The following is a 20,594-nucleotide window of genomic DNA, read 5'->3' as shown; positions in this document are numbered from 1 at the left end:
CCCCTGTTTGTAACTTTAGGTCAAGGATGAAGACAAACCGTTAGGAAAGAAAAAAAATGGTACTGCTGGTAGCCAGAATGGAACTGTAAGTTTGCATTAGTAAAGGTGTAGCACACTTGTAGTAGAAGCACGGATTTACAGTCAATTCAAAGTGTTACTAAACTCACAACAGTAAAATCAATCTGTATATGTAGTAAATCACGCTTGTGATAATCACCGTGTAACCTAAGGGGTTAATCATCCGCATTGTTTGAAAAAGCGGTTTGACCCTGTCTTCTCTGATCCTCCCCTTCTTCCACAGTCTCCAATCCATCTGCTGATATTAAAGCGCTCTAGAAGCCACTGTTACTCTACACATGCTGATTTGGTGTGTATGACTAGAGAGGTTTTTTCTTTTTTTTGGGAGGGTGCATCAGCACTTTCCAGACAGAGGGCCAGGGGTCATGCAGCCTCATAGGACAGTTAGAGGACAATGAAAACTCCTCCTTCAAGCTTTAACCAGTGGTAAGCTGGACACTGACTGCTATATACTGCTAATGAGAAAAGGTATGTAGCAGTGTATATTTACTAAAATAATTTCATTTCCATGTACTGTGGGAGACCAGATAAAGTGAATGCAGGGTCCTGGGTTTAGTAATACTTAAACATCTTTTGGTCTTTCTAGAGTTACCAGTTGCCGGAGCTTCTTTTCTGTGCTGCTGATGGAAAGATATATGTACACTTGATCTCAGCCTAGCCAAAAAAAAAAAAAGCAAAATGGATAGGTGTAAACAGGGAGATAATTGTTATAAGATGTCTTATTGGTCTTGCCCCAAGGCACTTATTGTCTAAGTACTCTTCTTGTTAGGAATAGCCGAGAACAAAAGACATATCCATTTTATCAGCAGAATACTAGATCCAACCCATTGAGTGTTCCAATTTACCTCTGCAGCAGTGTTTCTCAACTCCAATCCTCATGGACCCCCAACAGGTCATGTTTTCAGGATTTCCCTCAGATGAAACAGCTGTGGTAATTACTAAGGCAGTGAAACTGATCAAATCACCTGTGCAAAATAATGGAAATCCTGAAAACATGACCTGTTGGGGGTCCATGAGGACTGGAGTTGAGAAACACTGCTCTACAGCAAGTTGGTATTCTTCTATTGAATGAGTCAACATTGTAAGGCTGGTCAGAGAAGTAAAGCCTGTTGGTATAGGGAACCCATGATGCAAAGGAGAAATTTGTCATCCAATTCCCAACCAATAACAAGGGGAATAGGGAGCCTTTTTGTTTTGCTGAATGGGAAGGCCTTAATGTGAATCTATGAGGACAGAAATGAAAGCTGCCAATGCTGACCAGATTTCAGTGGTCCATGCGCCCTGATCTTTGTTTCACTTCAGGATGTGTCACTGAAACGGAACCAGCACTCATGAAGTTTGTAATGCCAACTATTGAATCATGCATGCTTTTTCCTGAGCAACAACTTATTAAAGGATAAGTTCACCTTTGGAACATGTTACATGTTCCACCCATTTTTATGGTGGAACATGTAACCTGTTCCCATAGCTGCAGTCTCCCCATACTATCTGTCAAATTTGAAAACCGCGTGGCCAATGCGGGGCTTCACCCACTCGGCCCCATCACTCATTCACAATGTTCTGTGAAAGTGTGCCTACAAGTCCCGGTAGCCTTAGTGGCTGTTGACTTGTAATTTTCAATGGACTACCACGGTGCTGTGGTGCGCTGTGGTAGTTCATTTAAGCTTCCTGTCAAAATATCCGTTTGCTCGTACATCCCGTAGATATTCTGACAGGTCTGCATGAGACCTGCATGGCATCAGCGATCTACTGATAGCTGGTGCAATGCTTTACAGGCTCCTTTGGACAAAAAAATGCAAAAAAAGTGCAATTATTAAAGTCCAAATGGTGAACTTATCCTTTAAATACCTCAACCAGGATCAGAATGATAGCCCTGGAGCCTGCATCTTTAAAACCTGAGTCAGCAATAGCTGCTTCTATAGTTCTAATTCAGGGTTTGCTAGAAGCTGTTTTTCATTTTTTCTTTTATTTAGATAAGCGAATCCCTTTAAGGTTCTGCTGCTGGGTTGATGGTTGATCTCATCTCAAACAATTGTGACATGTGACAGCACAATAAGATGGGCTTAAAGCATTATTAAACCCAAAAGCAAACATTTATTATATCGCAGCTTACCAATTCTTAGATGTGATGGCTGCATTGGTTTTCTTTTTTAGGCATTCTTTCTTCTATTTTCATATGGTGATCTGGCCGGTAGTTTTTGTTTTTCAAAAGGAAAAAGCTCTCTTGCAGATGTATTCTTACAGGGTTAAGACAAACAAGTTGACACTGGCAGGGGTGCTTACAGTTGTCAGATTTTATGTAAAATCATTATCCAAAAAGGAAAAAGCTATGGCTCTAACTGCTTATAAAGTGTTAGCTGGAGTTCAGCTTTAATTTGTTAGTGTATCTAAATATGCTAGTGCATCTTACACTCACCTCCCCCCAGACTGATCATGCTGCTGCCCAAAGGTGCTCCCTGTGCTCCTTCATCCAGAGTGTGGGCACACTAATACAGGAGGTGTTACTAGCCAGATCACCAGTTGAAAACAGATGGCAAAAAGCCTACGAAAGGAAAACTAGTGCACCCACCACATCTAATGATTTGTAAGCTGCAATATATAACATTTTTGGTTTTCAGTTTAATACCTCTTTAGGAGACTAGCCTTAGGCTGGCCATACATTATACAATTATCTTCCAATTTTCTGCCCAATTTCCTTTAGATTTACCTTCAACTATGTAGTGCGAGGGCCCGCCTAATTGGATACAACTGAAAGTGTTGTTTAGGTTTGTCCTCCTATTATATGGTTTTTGGTAAATCTAAACCAAAAATCTCCAGGTAATTGTATAATGTATGGCCAGCCTCAGGTGTACAATTCATGCTACGTACAAGACATCAACACAGGTGGTATCAATGCTGCACACATGAAACAATTTTAGTAATTTGCTTTCAATAGCAACAGGTTTGGAGAGAACAGAATGCTTGGTGGTTAGAGTTTCTTGATCTGTGACTCATTCTTGAAGTTGTTGGGTCCATACGAACCGAGCAAATCTTATGTCAGCTGTTATATTAGAGCAGCCATCCCACTTCTCATTGCTGCCGAGCAGTCTCAGTGCAAGCAATGTTAGAACTCAGACCACACTGAGCCGTGCCGTCCTCCTGATCTCTGGCTTGGGATAGACCAGCGTACTCATCTTGCATTTTGTGTTTGATTGTTCAGTGGCAGTCAGAAAAGACTCCAGAAAGGTACAGAGGCATTTCTTTAACGGACGCATGCACCATTGGCTTTGCAGTGAGTGTCGAGTTGTAAAACGGCTTATAAAAATCATCTGTGACTTTGCAGCTCATAGTATGGGAGGATGATGAGATGAGTTAGCAACAGTACTGTCAAGTGAAGGGGCTCTTTTCTGCTGTTTTGTACGATGACAGCTGTGTGTGGCTTTTCTTGGCTGACACCTATGGTAATGACATTATCGGGCAGATGATTTGTTCCGTGGGTCTAGTAGACTATTCTTTGTCAGAGCAAAATATACAGGAGGGCTGTCCGGCAGCCCTGCACTGCAGTCATACTGCAGTTGAACAGTGACAGCTTACATAGTGTTTTACAGCAGTTGTCTCTTTATATTGAATAATCCAGTAACTACTTCAGGGATCAGGCCTAATGCAATGTATCATTGTCTTGCCTTTTTAAGGTAACTTTAACGCAAGACCTTATCAACTTGCTACTCCCTGGTAACTACATGTCCCTATTTGTGTTGACATTTTAATGGTGTAACAGTGCTATGTCTTTGGCTTAGTGAAAAAGTAAATTTACTACCTAAAGTAGAACTATGGCCTTCCCCTAAAATAGGTTTGTGCTGCAGTACTTAGTTATAGAGTTTTGTCCCCCTAGAAAGTCCCACAGTATAGCCAGTTGCAGTATACCTGCTGATCCTGTGATCCTTGCCACTCTCATGTAGGCTGTGCGTGGTTGCACTACAGTGGGATGATAAGATGTGGCTATTTGTGTTTGTCACCACTGAGTCACAAGCCTGGTCAGTTAGACTTTGAACAAACCTGGTGCTTTCTAAAGCTTTCTGGACTGGCAGTACTGCCTTTGTTGTTGAAACGTTTCCACTGTAGGCCACAGAGTCCAAGAAGTGGAGTTTGAGACGCAAATGAAGGAGTTGGTTCATGTCAGGGGAAGTACATTATTCTGTTTGCTTTGAGGCTTGCTCATCACATAGTAACTGGATTTCGTACTTCTTTAGGCTGTCATACAGGAGCCTTAAAGCGGAGTTCCAGTTGATTTTAAAAAAAAAAAAGCTGCTGACTTTTAAAATACCTGTCCAACGATCCAGCGGTGTCCTCATCATGGCTGGTTTCACCAGCTGTCTTCTCTCCCCGTCGCCGACATCTTCAGTGTGGGCAGTCAGCTGTGACAGCTTCACAGCTGGGTGCCCACTGCACATGCGCGAGTAGTGCTGCGCTTTGTGAATAGTCCCGTAGTCTTCTGGGACCTGTCAAGTGTCCCAGAAGACTACAGGGGGAGGGGGGGGGGGCAACTTCCCCTTCTAATCGCCTTAGGTGATCGCAGAGGAAATGGGAGCGGATACCTGTCAATTTTGGGTACTCACTCCCCAAAGGTGCCAATCCTTAATGGGGAGTGGGGGACAATGCATTAAAGCGGAACTTCTCCTTTTGGGTGGAGCTCCGCTTTAAGTTTTGCATAGAGTAATGAGGGATTGGAACCTTTGCCATTTTTTTTCTACTGTCTGTGTTTCTGCTGGGAGGACTCGCCCTCTATTATATGTTCTGGTGACTATAAAAGGGAAATTTTCCACTGGGGACACTTGTTTTGGTAACAGTCTAAGAGAGCTGATTTCCCTCATTCTCTAAATAGATTCCTTCTCACTTCCTTTTCTATTTACTGGACAGGAAGTGATGGTAGATTTCCATAGAGGAACACAAATTGTAGAAAATCTGACAGGGGTTTTAACAGCACCCTACCCTATCTAAAATTTAAAAAATGGCTTTAGGTTTGCTATAGTGCTAATTATAGTGCTAATTACACTGCATTATAAATTACTACTTTGCTTGGTTACCAATGTTTATTTAAAGATAAAGTAATGATGTTCCCTGGGCAACATGTTTTTGTTGTTTTTTGGGTTTTTTTTTTTTTAAATTTCAAAATCATGTCAATGCTGTTCACTTTGTTGATCCTCTTTTTTTCTTTGTAAACCATTTTTTTTTTATTTGTGGCTGTTCTTCCCCTGAGAACCTTTGGAGAAATGGCTTTTTTTCTCAGGCAAAGAAAGCTACAGCCACCGAGCATTCTCTTCTACAATAAATGGGGTTTATATAGTGCCCTCAAATTGCAGTCCGTGGTGGTAACCTAATCACCAAAACTAAATGTGGCTGCTAAACTTCCAAGGTTTTAGTAGAACTAGAAATTATCCGTGCTTCACTATTGTTTCAACAATTTGTTGGCTTACCTCATTGATGGGTATTTAGGCAAGGGAAGCAAGCTAAGTGCTACCTGCACACTTATTGATGTTTGCATATTAGAATGGCCTACGTTTTGGGGCTGTAGGAAATTCTAGAAGATTACCGAAGAGCCTTCTGGTTGCTTGCACTAACTTTCTGAATAAGAAAGTTCTGAAGTTATTTATAATATCATAAACAAGGAGGAAGGTGCCAACAAAGTTTAGGAAGTTTGTTTCAATAGTTTCAACTTAACCATATTTTTTATATACAAAATATTGCTTTCTTAAAAATCCAAGTAACTGTTCTTATATCAAAAAATTTTACTTTGTGGTATCTTGAAAGTTTACGCAATGAATTTCACATTACTGATGTAATTAGGTAATCAGTGTCACTGTAGATGAAATTGTGTGACAGTTTCATACAATTATGTTTATGTAGTACTGGAAACATAATGTTTTATACTCATAAAATTTATGTCTTCAAAATGTAGTCTGAAAATTCAGAACCAGGGAGTGAGCAGGAAACCTCTGGTAGTCCCACGTCTCCGAGGAACTCACTGTCTCAAAATCCGCTACGAGCAAAAAGTCCGGATCCAAGACAAAGTCCATTCAGGGTGAAGAGTCCAGAAAGGCCTCTAAATGCTGCAAGGGTAAGTAGCCCTGAACCAGTACTAAATGGTGACGCAAAGCAGCCTGCAGACAAGCCACGAGATACTATGCTGAGAAGAGGCGAGAGTGCAAAGTCCCTGAATGCAGGTAATGAAGAAGGTGGTACAAAAAAGAAAGTGGTAAAGGTGATGCGAAAGATGGTTAGGAAAGTCCTTCCACAGGATGATACAGGCAGCAAAAGTGACCAAGCTCATGGACACAGTTTAGACTCCACCAATGCGGAAAAAAGTCACACCCCTCTTCCCTCTGCCACTCCAATAACTGAATCCAAAAAGGAGGGGACACAGAAGGATGATCTTTCAGTGGGTCTCACCAGCCTTATGTCTAGGGGTAGAACGAAAGAACATAAACAGAGGTTTAAGCTCCCTGAGAAGAAAGTGGAACCTACTGGTGAAAAGGTGCCTCCACCCATTTCTCCTGTTGAAAAAACACCTGAGAAGCCCACCACTCCTATTCCTGTGGAAGAGAAGACCATTAATGAAGGTCACCAGTCTACAAAGACCGTCGGCGCTGATTTATCTCCTAAAGCTCCACAGAAGAGTACCCGAGGACTTGCCTCAGAGGTATTCCTATGTGTGCAATGTAACTTTGTGCATGCGCTTCTGAAACACCACAACACCTCTCATGGACCATTAACAGTGCATGCATCCGTTATTGAATTCTTTACTGACTAAATGTGTTCATGATACATTAACAAATTAATTTACTTAAATACAGTTCTGTTATGTTGAACAACCTATTGCCGTTTTTGACTTGGTAACAGGCTTTTTAGCCTAATTTCCAGGGCTGGACAAATTTAGGCCAGTGCTTAACTTTTCAAAATGTTTTTGACTGGTATCGATCAAAATGTAGGTTTCATGGCTTCTGTGAATATACTTTTGCCTCCTAGATTGCATGATAGAAAAAAATACATCTTTATTGAGCTGCCCAGTCAGTAGATAGTTCTATCTTGTAATGATTGAGCTCTTTGCTTCCTCCTCTAGTAGGTGTGTATGTAATTAGCTTTTTTTGAGCTTTCAGCAATGAAATGTAGAGCTTGCGGCCTAGAATAGTTTGCTGACTATGATGGCTCACCAAACCAGATGCTGTTTGTTGTAGAGTAGCTGTGCTTCAGCTTAGCTCTTGTCCGTACAAAGGTACATTTGGTCATTCTTAAATGATTTCCCACCTTTGCTCAGCCTTATTTGAAGAAGGGAGTTGCACCCCCCAGGTCTCAGAAGCTGCAGACTGCTGCTGTCACTCCAAAACTTGGAAGTCCTTTCTCAAGACAGGTGTGTTGTTTCTAATAATAATGTAATGCCTCTTGATGTGTTGAGCTGTTTTCGCATCACTGTTTAGTGCTTTGTGAAGTTTGACAAGTGCCACATTTTTGTAAATTGACTGGCCTTTGCATCACTAGTTTTTGTTTACTTGTTCCAGCTGCTTTGTTGGTAACAATTGAATCTAGTTGCTGTAGGTTATTTTACATTATCAATAGTCCTCTTAAAGGGATAGCCCACTTGAAGAAATATTCAAGTATAGAAAGTATGTGTACAGAAGTGGAATCACCCACAGCTTCTCTTCCAGATACTTTGTTGGCAAGATCTCTACAATTGAGTTCCCAAGTCACCTATCCCTGCTATGATGGTGTCCCTTACCCTGTTTTACTTACAGTTGCAAGAAAAGTATGTGAACCCCTTGGGATTACGTGGAGTTTTGCATGAATTGGGCATAAAATGTGCTCTGAACGTCATCTAAGTCACAACAATAGAAGAACACAGTCTGCTGAACATAATACTACACAAACATTAGATGTTGCCATGGTTTAATTGCACATAACATGTAAACATTCACAGTGCAGGGAGGAAAAAGTATGTGAACCTTTGGACTTAATAACTGGTTGACCCTCCTTTTGGCAGCAATAACCTCAACCAAACATTTCCTGTAGTTGCAGATCAGACCTGCACAACAATCTGGAGTAATTTTGGACCACTTCTCTTCACAAAACTGTTTCAGTGTAGCAATATTCTTGGGACGTCTGGTGTGAATCGCTCTCTTAAGGTCATGCCACAGCATTTCAATCGGGTTGAGGTCAGGACTCTGACTGGGCCACTCCAGAAGGCGTATTCTGTGCTGTTGCAGCCATTTTTTTGTTGAATTACTTGTATGCTTTGGGTCATTGTCCTGTTGCATCACCCATCCTCTGCGGAGCTTCAGTTGGCGGACAGATGGTCGTACGTTTTCCTGCAAAATGTCTTGATAAACTCTGGAATTCATTTTCCCATCAATGACAACAATCCGTCCAGGCCCTGAGGCAGCAAAGCAGCCCCGAACCATGATGCTCCCTCCGCCATGTTTTACAGTGGGGATGAGGTTTTGATGTTGGTGTGCTGTGCCTTTTTTCTCCACACATAGTGTTGTGTGTTCTTCCCAAACAACTCAATCTTGGTTTCATCTGTCCACAGTATATTTTGCCAGTAGTGGTGTGGAACATCCAGGTGCTCTTTTGCAAACTTCAAACGTGCTGCAATATTCTTTTTGGACAGCAATGGCTTCCTCCGTGGTGTCCTCCCATGTACTCCATTCTTGTTTAATGTTTTCCTTATTGTAGATGTGTCAACAAAATGTTAGCATGTGCAAGAGATTTCTGTAGGTCTTTAGCTGACACTCTGGGATTCTTCTTTACCTCATGCAGCATTCTGCGCTGTGCTCTTGCAGTCATTTTTACAGGACGACCACGCCTAGGGAGAGTAGCAGCAGTGCTAAACTTTCTCCATTTGTAGACAGTCTGTCTTACCATGGACACATGAACATCAGGGCTTTTGGAGATACTTTTGTAACCCTTTCCAGCTTCATGCAAGTCAACAATTCTTGATCGTAGGTCTTCTGAGAGCTCTTTTCTGCGAGGCATGGTTCACATCAGACAGTGCTTCTTGAAACCAGTAAACCCAAAACAGGTGTGTGTTTTTTAAGGGCAGGACAGCTGTCAGCAACACATCCAATATCATCACACTGATTGGAGTCAAGGTTGGCTCACTCCTGGCTCCAATTAGCTCTGGGAGAAGTCATTAAGCTAGGGCCTCACATACTTTTTCCTCCCTACACTGTGAATGTTTACATGTTATGTGCAATTAAACCATGGCAACATCTAATGTTTGTGTAGTATTATGTTCAGCAGACTGTGTTCTTCTATTGTTGTGACTTAGATGACGTGCAGAGCACATTTTATGCCCAATTCATGCAAAACTCCATGTAATCCCAAGGGGTTCACATACTTTTTCTTGCAACTGTATATCATTATGGAGAATTCAGCAGGTAAATAGGTTTTGATATCTGTGTCTAGGGGAGGCAGCTGGCAATTCCAGTTTGGAGATCTCATCGCTGGAGTCCTCCAGAGAGATGTAACAAGCAAAGTCAATGAATCCATCAAACCGAGACACAGCTGAAATGTTAGATTTGGGCTCACTGACCGTTTATTTAAAGGTCAGGATTATTTTTTTTATATGGTCAGGAGTTAACAAATATGTTGCTGTTTTCAATTCGGTAAATCTTGAAGAAGTATGACCAAAGTTCTTTTGGCTTTTCCCATGGATCACAGGAGAACGCTTCATTCTGCACTCCTGTGATCTGTTGTTGGCTACCTGTTGTTCGCTGACATCACTCAGCTGGTCCAAGCTCAGGAAAGATCCCGACTTCAACCTCTTAGTAAGCCGCTGAGAGCCTGAACGCTGCTCTTGCCCCCTCCCCAACCCAGCGTTCCAGTGAGTGCTGGAGGGGGGAGCACAAGTCACTGAAGATTGAGAGCTGTGATCAGAGGTGTTTGTTCAGTTCTTAGTCCTCAGTCTTCGAGACAGTAGGGGGGAAATGAAGCATGTATTGATGCTGCTTTCAGCTAGGTGAGTATGGTTGGCTGTTTTTTTTTTTTTTTTTTTTTTTAATATACTGAACTTCTCTTTTAAAGATAGCATGCAAATAATTTTGCTATCTACTTTTGAGACCACGTATGAAGGTGTAAACTTTTTATATTTCAAAGGGCTCTTAGTTTGCTTCTTTGATGAAAGAAGTCTGTTTTCAAAGCTCATTGACTCATCCCTTAAAGTAGGGTTTCCTCTGAAATTTGTGAGGCAAATTCTGGGCTTCTGTCAGTGATATCAGTTTGCCATCATTTTCTGACCCTTCTGCAATCATTCAGGAGTCACTCGTGTGCATTTGACTTGCAGTTGACATCCTACTAACTGGCATTTGATCTGCTTCAAGTGAGTTTTGTACTCCCATAGACTTGTATGACAGTTCTAAACCTGTTTAAAGCGAACAAAAGTCAGCTGACACAGGCCCTTCCTGGGCAACTCAAACTTGCAGTATAATGAAAAAATTGTACATGATGACGTTACCTTTATTACACCATTCTACCAAATATAACAAGTATGGTCATAGATGCAGGAAATTTAAGTTGTATACAGGTTGTGATTTCCCAATAAAAGCTTGGCTCTGCCATCTCCAGCTTCTCAAGCATTTTTATTGGTGCCTTATGGTCTTAACAACTACTTAGGAATTTTGAAAGTTTAGAACAGGCAAAACCAAGTTTACATTTACATATAACTTCAGTTGCCTACTCTTGATCTGTTGATCACACAACATTTACAAAGCCAGTCTAGTTAAGAACATTTGTGCTTTACTAAGGTTGTTGATTAGTGATAGTTGAAGTAGTGGAGCAAATCATTTGCATTACCAGTTTCTGGTGTCGTCCTCTGCTGAGTTGATGACTCAGGTCACGATGGGTGCAAAAGGAACAAAAATTCTTTCCACTGTACTTTACTATATAAAGTACAGAAATTTCTACTTGATCATTACCATTAAAAACCTCAGGTAATCGCCTCCCCCCATCCCATTCAAAAATAAAAATTACAGGGGTAGAAGGGGATTTGGTTGTTTAGCCTATTATATATAAATTTATATACAGAATTATGTCTTGGCTTGGGGGGATTGGAATGGAAAGGATTGCATGTAAAATCACAAAAACTTTCTGTTCAGGAAGCAGTGTTGTTCTTGTACTAGAAGGACATTTGTTTCCTTCGGTGTTGGCCTATAGGTGCCCTGATGAGGGTTGGTTCCTAGATCTCTTCAATGGTCTCATATTCCTAGATGAGTGACCGTGACCTTTACAGCAAGAGCAATAATTCTGTCTCTCTACTGAATGTGTCTGGTGTGGAAACTTTTCAGGAATAACCTAAGGACATTATTGCGGTCTTTAATATAATATTAATTTTCTTCATAGTGTGTCTGTGACATATTGTATTACCAAAGTATATTCAAAATACATCTGTATGTATTATGAAGGATTCCTCAAGCCTTGCTGTATGGAGCTTTTGCTCATGGCTGATAAGCACGATGGGTATTATAGACACTTTTAAGAGGTATCCCTGTGTCTTTTCTGAACTTCTGTCCCATGGGAAAGACCTCTAATCTGGTGATTAAAGTCCACCACAGTCTGCTCATCCATCTCCTGAGTCTTTGCAGTCAAGGAGTCTCCCAGCTCTGTGAACGAGGTTCCACATGGTCCACTCTTCCCAATAGATGTATATACTAACAAGTCCACAAGTTCAAATCCTCAAAGGCAAGAGAGAGAAAAATAATGGCGACAGTTTGATACTTGGCTTGGTGCTAATAACATGGTTCTTGAACTGTTGAGGTAAAAAAAACCCCAAAAAACTGAAAAACAGCAAATAGTTTTTGGCTTTTCATTGTGTGCTATATGATGTATGTTGCCAAGCTAAATGATCATCATGTGCCCAAATCCATTACAAGTCCGTATGTTGTAGCTTATGAAACAGTACTGTTCTAAGTCTGATATGAATAATCACAAAGAGTGCTCTAATCTATGGAACCAATCTGATGTTTGCTTTTTCACTTTGTAAACGCTACTTGACATCTAATTGGTTGATGTGGTTAACATGAATTGTTTTCATTTGGGATCTGGTGGTTAAGATGGGGAAATCTAATCCAATTGGTTGATTTGGTTAACAACACTTTTCATCAATGCAAGGAAATTTCACAAATTATCTATTAACAGATTTACGACGTACCTTTGTGTTGCCTCCCTGTACCATTACATCATCTGAATTGTTTTGTCATCCTCCAGATAGACATTTGTCAGTAATCAGGGACACACTCTAGTTTTGCAGAATAGTAGTAGAGATTTCTGACCAATAGAGGGAAATCACAGCATTAGCAGTACGCTCATAGTAAAGTTGTGTTCGGTCATTGCACCCTGCGGCTCTTTTGCACCCTGCGGCTCTTTTGCACACTGCGGCTCTTCTGCACTGTCTCTCTATATTTATATCTTTACACTTTTTTTCCCCCAGAGTTCATGTCAGTGTTATATTGAGTTGCCTACTTGCTTTATGATTGGAGGGCTGTTAGGTAGGTGTAGCTTTGGCATATGAGATGAATACTAATATAAATTTGACCTCTAGGCCCCAAGTACTGTTATCCAACGGACACCATCAGACGAAGCACAGAAGCGCCTGGAGAGGATCTTCATGGCATCTGTAAATAAAGTTTTTAGTTTTTCTTTTCTAATGCAGTCTGTATAGCTAACGCTGTTTTTTAGCTTCTGCCTAGCAGTACAATAAATTGGGTGCAGCCAGTTTGCATGGCTGATTATAATGTATTCAAGGCTTCAGAACTTGTGTTTTATCTTTTGTTGGCTTTACTTGTGCTCTCCAACTGTGATGTTGTATTTTGAGTAATCTCTATGGTGTAAAGACCTTTTATAAGTGAATGTGTCATAAATAAAGGTCTGTTTATGTTACACCTTGTAACCAATCAGATTCCATCTGATTTGTTCACAATGTAGCAAAGGGAGACTCTGGTTGTTCATTTTTGTAAAACGCACATTTTTTAGATTCTGTCATATATACTGCTGTGAATGTTCATCATCAATTGTAACGGTAAGCATTTCAATTCAGGTTCCCATTCTTTTTTAAAGTGGTTGTAAAAGTTCAAGGTTTTTTACCTGCATGCATTCTATGCATAAAGGTAAAAACCTTTTGTGTGCAACAGCCATGCCCCCCATTTTATACTTTCCTTGGCCCCATCTTGATCCAGTGATGTGCATGAGAGCCTCCTCATTGGCTGAGACAGCAGCAGGAGCCATTTGTTGCTGCTACTGTCAATCATAGCCAGTGAGCCAATGAGGAGAGAGCAAGGGCGGGCATGGAAGAAAAGAAAATCACTTTATTCCCCATCAACATAGTACGTGTTCCCTCCCACAGCACTATTGTATTGTTGGATGGGGGGGTTGTTTATTTTGTAAAACAAACATTTTTCAGACACTGTCGTATATATTGCTGTGAATGTACAGCATCAATCGTAATGGTAAGCATTTCAGTTCAGGTTCCCATTCTTTAACCTCCCTGGCGGTATTCCCGAGTGTACCTCAGGGTAAAGTTTCAGCACCACAAGCGGTAACCCCCAGCTACACTTGGGAATACCATGCAGCATTGCTCTGGGATCCCTTATGCGCTTACCTTGTCCTTCGCTTCCGCGATGTCCCTCCTGCAGTGTCCCCGGAAATGTCCTCTGGCCGATGCCGGCATCTGTCTTCTGGGTTCTGTTCCCTGCGACGTCAGGACGTACACTAAAAATACACTAAAATCACACAGTAAAACATTACTGTATCAAACCATTTCACATATATTTTGTCCCGAGTGCTTTGTCCTGTGCCCTGCCTGCATTTTTACTGTTCTTTCTGCCTGGAAACTGAGAAAAGTCCATGGCGTCCAAAAAGCATCCCTTTAGGTCAAAAGTGGTTTTAGACCAACTAGAGAACAGCGATAGTAAATTAGAACCACTTGCAGAATTGAGTGATAATGATTCCTGGGGAAATTCGTCATCAGACACTGAGAACGATTTTTCGACTTTGTTCAGTGATGTGTGAACTTGGCGCTATATTTCAAATTTCAGTGTTTTTGGTTTGATTATATTATTGAATTAAATTTATTATTATTATATTATTATTATTTTTATGATTTATTAAATTATAATTTATGATTTTGGGTTTCAAATTTTAACATACCCGGGATGTTTACTAGACTCTTGTTCGGACAGATTTCAGTGAGTTATTCCTAAAAATTACAGGCCTACAATAAAAAAAATACATATTTCCATGCAAAAAAATGTAGCGCTTTGAGCACAGAAATACTGACATAATCAGACCGCTAGGGAGGCTACAGTGATTGTAAAGGCTCAAGGTTTTTTTTTACCTGCATGTGTGAAGGTAAAAACCTTTTGTGTGCAGCAGCCATCCCCATCTTATACAGGAAGAAAAGAAAATCACTTGATTCCCCATCAAAAAAGTCAGTGTTCCCTCCCACCGCACTATTGTGGTGTTGGGGGGGAACGCAGTGAGTCTTCTCGGTCAGCAGTGAGTCTTCTCGTTCACAATTACTGCTAATCAGACAATAATCAGCTAATCCTGAACAGGCCATTTTTTTTGCATTACCTTCGCGTTTTTTTCACCCCATGAATTGAGCTTTCTTTTGGTGGTATTTGATTACCTGTATGTTTTTTATTTTATTTTTTTGTGCTACAAAAAAAAAAAACCCCGACAATTTTGAGAAAAAAAACAATATTTTTGACTTTTTGCTAGTAAACATGTCCAGTAGAAAAAAAAATCAAATTTCGGCATAAATTTAGGCCAAAAGTATTCTGCTAAATGTCTTTGCTAAAAAAAAATCCCAATATGTGTAAATTAATTGGCTTACGTGATGAACGTTATAGCATTTACAAATGGCGGTATATACACTGGGATTTTTTAAAATTTTTGCTAGTAATGGTGGCGATCAGCGACTTATAGCAGGACTGCGGCAGGCATTCTGACACTGGGGGGGAACTGACTTGGTGTCACTGACATCCCCAGTGACACCAATACAGTGATCAGTGCTAAAAAAAAAAAAAAGCACTGACACTGTACTAATGGCACTGGGCAGGAAGGGGTTAACATGACGGGTGATCAAAGGGTTAACTGGGTACTGTTTTACTTGTGTCTGTGTCCCTGTGCTTCACTGTAAGCACACTGCTTTGCATGGCTGTGCTGTGCACAGAGCTGGAGCTACTACAGTGATGGCCGCCATCTCTTGGAGGCTGTGCTGCTTTTCTGCATAGTAACTACTGGGGAGGAAAGGGATGGGGGGGGGGAGGAGTTGCTTGGCATCGCCACCATTCAGAGAATGCCTTGTTTTTTTTTGTTTTTGTTTTTTTTTTATTTAATGCATTCTCTGGTTGGACAGAGGTGGAACAATAGGGATGGTGACACCATGCTCTCCACCTTGTCCAAGTGGAGAACAGCTCTGCTATACAGTCTTATCTTGACAACGGGTGTAACTTTTCTCTATTGAGTTCAGTAACGCTTAGGGTTGGTTCACACCCGAAACCAGGTTGTAAAGTGGGCGCTCCTGTGTGCAGTGAAATAAACAGTGTCGATGCACTGATTACATATACTTACTCTGCGCAGTGTAAAAAAACTAAATAAATACATGTAATAAGGTATTGATGAATACAAAGCTGTGTTAATTTGCACCTCTTATATGCTTGCTATGACAGATTTAACATCAGGGATATAGTTATTGGCAGGGCCCCAACATTGTAGGCAACATTCAGGTAGCCAAAGAATGCAGAAGTGTGTACTGTGCTGTTCAGAACGGTACGTCACGCCCTTTCAGAACCTATGTACATTGGAGGTACTTGGCTGGTGCTAAAGTTATTTGGCAAGAATCCCAATCTGTATAAACTTCACCTACAGGTTATTTAAACATAGGGCCTATTGCCCTTGAACTCCTTAACTACCTAAACTCTGGTCAATACAAAGTTTAGTTTTTGGTGGATTTGAAGATGAAGCTGTATCCTTCCTACTTTACGTTGATCTTCCATTGACATTTTAAGTTTCTGCCTCTCAATACTGAAACAAAGGCAAGTGGCAGACACCGCATAATTGTATTTGAATGGTACATGTTATGTTTGCCTTATTTGATGTGTATTTTTTTCCCAAATTTTAAATTCTGCATCAGACTACAGGATTATAGGATATCATAAAAAGTGATTCTGTTGTCACTCAGCCCTGAAAATTTGAACCACGATTGCTTGACTGAGTTCCATGTTTATGCATATGCGCCATCATCTAGCCAGGTTTAATCTCTTGAATTCCGCTGGTGGAACCCTCCGCAGGCTTTCAAAATTTAGCCAACTTAGCTGAAAGACATACGGACAACCAAGTTAGCCAACTAAAATTGTAGCATATGCAGTAAGCATTTGCGCTAATATTTGCCTATTCAAAAAACTTGAATAACATTATAACCGTTTCTTGATTGTACATTTATCACCCTAAATGGCCTGCTTTTGGCGGTTCGTGAGTTATGCAGGCATTTATTTTTATATGAATCAACAGCTCTTATTTCATCATTTAATGTAATGTTTGGTGACAGCATGCTCTGAAAATGTTGATGACTTTGTTATGGCTTTATATATAATGTGTGTAATAAGTCTGTCTGTTTATCTGCTTTTTTTATTATTGTTGTTATTGCAGGCCTGTCTGTTACAGCTGTCTAAAGAACTGTTTCCATATACTTTAGCATTGTACTTTTGGCTCTGTTACTGCCCAGCTGCAGCTTAAATGTCTGTAGAATGAACGTGCTGCTTACTATGTCACTTGACCGTTGTTACAGCTGAACATAGGCTGCTTATTTTTCATGGTTTACAGCAGGGAGTCTCCAAACTTTTCAGACATAGGGCCAGTTTACTGTCCTTCAGACTTTGAGGGGGCCGGATTGTGGCCAGAAGGAGTACAAAATGTCCCTGATCCAGCATCAATGAGAATAAACATTACATTAGGGTAATCATCATTGGTATTTGTGGCATAAATAGTACCCCATCATTGGTATCAGTTGAAGACCTAGTGCCCCATTGTTGAAGCCAGTGGGAGGAATACTGCTCCATTGTTGGTTTCAATGGGAGGAATACTGTTGCATCATTAATAATAGAGGGAAGAATAGTGCCCCATCATTAATAATAGTGGGAAGAATAGTGCCCCATCATTAATAATAGTGGGAATAATAGTGCCCCATCATTAATAATAGTGGGAAGAATAGTACCCCATCATTAATAATAGTGGGAAGAATAGTGCCCCATCATTAGCATTAGTGGGAGGAATAGTCCCCAAGGGCCGGATAAAGGCAAGCAAAGGGCCACATCAGGGCCACAGTTTGGAGACCACTGGTTTACAGAATACTTTATTGAAATAACATTGTACCACTGTTGTGATATAACCAACAATAACCAATAGCAAAGCTGACCTTGGCAGTTTGGCATGTAAAGCATGCAAAAAGGTTATTTCTAATTTATCTGCTTCAGGTTATTATATATCACTGCATGCTCATAGATACGCAATTTCCACATACTTGTTTTTAATGTGTCAGTTGTGACTTTGAGGCCCCTGAAAAACTGAAGCTGAGATCTTGCCTTCGCCATCTCAAGGTGGTCTTGCACTTTTGGCTCATTTTCCATTTGTTACAGAGAATACGTTGTACATCTCAAGGAGTGGGACTGCTTTGCTTGGCTCCATAATGTCCCCTTTCAGTGACCATAGCATGCAGAATGTTTAGAATCTTTATAAATATTTTATTGCTGTCCATGCTCCACTTTGATGGATGTTTTTACAGAACAGGAAGTAAGGAGAAGTTCTCCTGGAGGGGACACTAACGGCATTTAAAACCTGACAGATATTCTACTTCCTCCCTACTATGTCCAAACATATATGTATGCCATCATAGTCAAAAATATTGGCACCCCTGCATTTCTGTCAGATAATACACCACTTCACCCAGAAAATTGTTGCAATTACAAATGTTTAGCCATTCTCATGTTTATTTCTTTTGTTTGTATTGGTATGACAGAAAAAAATGGAGAAACTAAAACAACAAATCTGACACATTCCATGCAAGACCCCAAAAATGGACTGGACAAAATTATTGGCACTTTCTCAAAATTGTAAGAAACAATTGCATCCCAAGTTTTTGATGCTCTTGTAATTTGTAATTTAGTTCAGCTGTATCAATTAACAGGTGCTGACAATATAGAAATCACACCAGCAACCAGCTAAAATTGGTTAAAAATTGACTCAACCTTTCTGTTGTGTGTCTCTGTGTGCCACATGGAGCATGGAGAAAAGAAAGAGCAACAAAGAATTGTCTGAGGATTAGAGAGCAAAATTGTGGAAACGCATGGACAATCTCAAGGTTATCAGTCCATCTCCAGAGATCTTAATGTTCCTTTGTCCATTGTGTAAAACATTGTCAAGTTTACAGCCCATGGCACAGTAGCTAATCTCCTTGGACAGGGATGAACGAGAAAACTTTATCAAACATTGCAACAAAGGATTGTTCGAATGGCGGCTAAAGAACCTCGATCAACTTCCAGGCAAATTTAAGTTGACCTTCAGGCACAGGGTACAACTGTGTCAGCTCACACTACACATCGCCATCTGAATGAAAAGGGATGCTATGGTAGGAGACCCAAGAGGACCCCATTGCTGACACAGAAACATAAAAAAGTAAGATTAGAGTTTGCCAAAACTTACCTGAGGAAGCTAAAATCCTTTTGGGAGAATGTGATGTTGACAGACGAAACAAAATTACAGCTTTTTGGTAAAGCCCATCATTCTACTATTTTTTAAAAAAGAAATGAGGCCTTTAAAGAAAAGAATACAGTCCCTACAGTCAAACATGGTGGAGGTTCACTGATGTATTGAGGTTGTCTGGATGTCTTGACCGCGTGCATGGCATTATGAAATCTGAAAACTAGCAAAGCATTCTGGGGTGCAATGTAGGTCCCAAAGTCAGAAAGTTGGGTCCCCATCAGAGGTCATAGGTCTTACAGCAGGATAATGAGCCAAGTTCTCAGTCCCATAGAGCACCTGTGGAGAGATCTCAAAACAGCAGTTGGGATAAGGAACCCTTCCAATATGAGAGACCTGGTGCAATTAGCGAAAGAAGAGTGGTCCAAAATTCCAACAGAGAGGTGTAAGAAACTGATGGTTACAGAAAGCAATTGATTTCAGTTATTTCTTTCTAAGGGGTGTGCTACCAAATATTAAATTCGGGGTGCCAATAATTTTGTCCAGTCCATTTTTGGCGTTTTGCGTGGAATGTGTCAGATTTGGCTTTTGTTTCTCCACTTTTGTTGTGTAATACCAATACAAACAAAAGAAATAACGTGAGAATACCTAAACATTTGTAATTACAAACATTTTCTGGGTGAAGGGGTGCATTATCTGACAGATATGCAGGGGTGCCAATATTTTTTTTCCACAACTGTATATACAAAAAAATATACATTTTATATAAAAATAAAAAATATTTTGGCTGAAGCTTTATTTTAGTTTTGAATAAATCTAGCTTTGAAAATGCATCCTTTGTAATTCTGCTTCTTTGTAATTAGATGTTATGCGCTAGCAGTGTAGAGAGGTGTAAGGAAGACATCCCTTTTTCTACTTTAGGTGAATAATGATGGCATGTACTTGTGCTTTCCTATACTTTGTAAATAATCCTGCAGGCTAATATGGTATCAGCATTCCTGGTAATAACTGTCTACAGTGTTCCATCTGCTGTTTTGGTATCTGATATTTTCTCTGGTTTCTCATCTCTGCTCTCTTTCATATTCTTGCTGCCATAGCTGGAACCAGCAGCCTCTAGCTCTTCTCCTCAGAGCCAGGTACTGTACCCCCAGGATCTGTCTGCCAACCCAGCCTCGTCTTCTGTCCACATCTGGGCTGGTGTCTGTGCGCGTGTGTCATGCTGGAGTGTAAGGCTCTCTTCACATGTCCTTCCTGCCCATGACTAACCTTCACCCACATCCCAGCATTTCCTTTCTGCATGTTGTGCATGTGTGCAGTATAATCTTCTCCTGGTGACTTGGGGCATTCATTGATAACACAGTGCAGAATCCAGCAAGAACTTGGCTTTGATGTTGCTGGGATTTACTGCACATCATTGCTATTTCTGCGATAATGAAATAGTCCTTGAGTGAGGGAAATATGGGGTCTGCTATTGCTGAACTCATTCGAAAGAGCCATTTGTTTATTCCAGTCTTTCCCAACATTTTCAACCCTTAAAATAACTTTCGTGTCTCAGAAAACCCCCTGCTAAAAATTACTATATCTACAACCCATGATACATTATTGTGATGGTCAGTGAGAAGAATGCACCTTACATTTGTGGTATTGGGAAGACTTACCCCCTTAAAGATAGCTAAAAAGATCACTGGTGTCAGTGGGAACTTATCTGAAAGGCAGAAATTGCTCATGCAACCCCTAGCAACCTCTGGAGGAACCTTTAGAGTTCCATGGAACCCTGTTAAGAAACCCTGGTTTAT

The 20,594-nt window shown here is 40.6% G+C and overlaps 1 protein-coding gene across 17 annotated transcripts in view; it reads left to right on the top strand.

The window, feature by feature from the left end:
• MYO18A (myosin XVIIIA) overlaps window positions 1-20,594 on the top strand; it is a 462,365-nt gene that overhangs the window by 135,166 nt on the left and 306,605 nt on the right. For 6 of the 17 annotated variants that reach the window (XM_089683012.1, XM_089683010.1, XM_089683003.1 and 3 more), the window contains exon 3: window positions 19,896-20,024. The exons of 2 other annotated variants lie outside the window; for them this stretch is intronic. In XM_089683012.1, coding sequence (XP_089539138.1) covers window positions 19,896-20,024 — 129 coding nt within the window. Of the gene's footprint in view, window positions 1-19; window positions 86-6,013; window positions 6,755-7,369; window positions 7,463-12,643; window positions 12,719-19,895; window positions 20,025-20,594 lie in introns of those variants that run through there. 9 more of the 17 variants (XM_089683011.1, XM_089683004.1, XM_089683001.1 and 6 more) reach the window with 5 other exon arrangements.

This window comes from Staurois parvus, unplaced genomic scaffold, assembly GCF_062004578.1.
Source record: "Staurois parvus isolate SC_StPar_1 unplaced genomic scaffold, SC_StPar_1.0 ptg000299l, whole genome shotgun sequence".
Taxonomy (NCBI): Eukaryota; Metazoa; Chordata; class Amphibia; order Anura; family Ranidae; genus Staurois; species Staurois parvus.
Note: the sequence above shows the minus strand (reverse complement) of the source record. Positions and strands in the feature narration are given on the sequence as shown.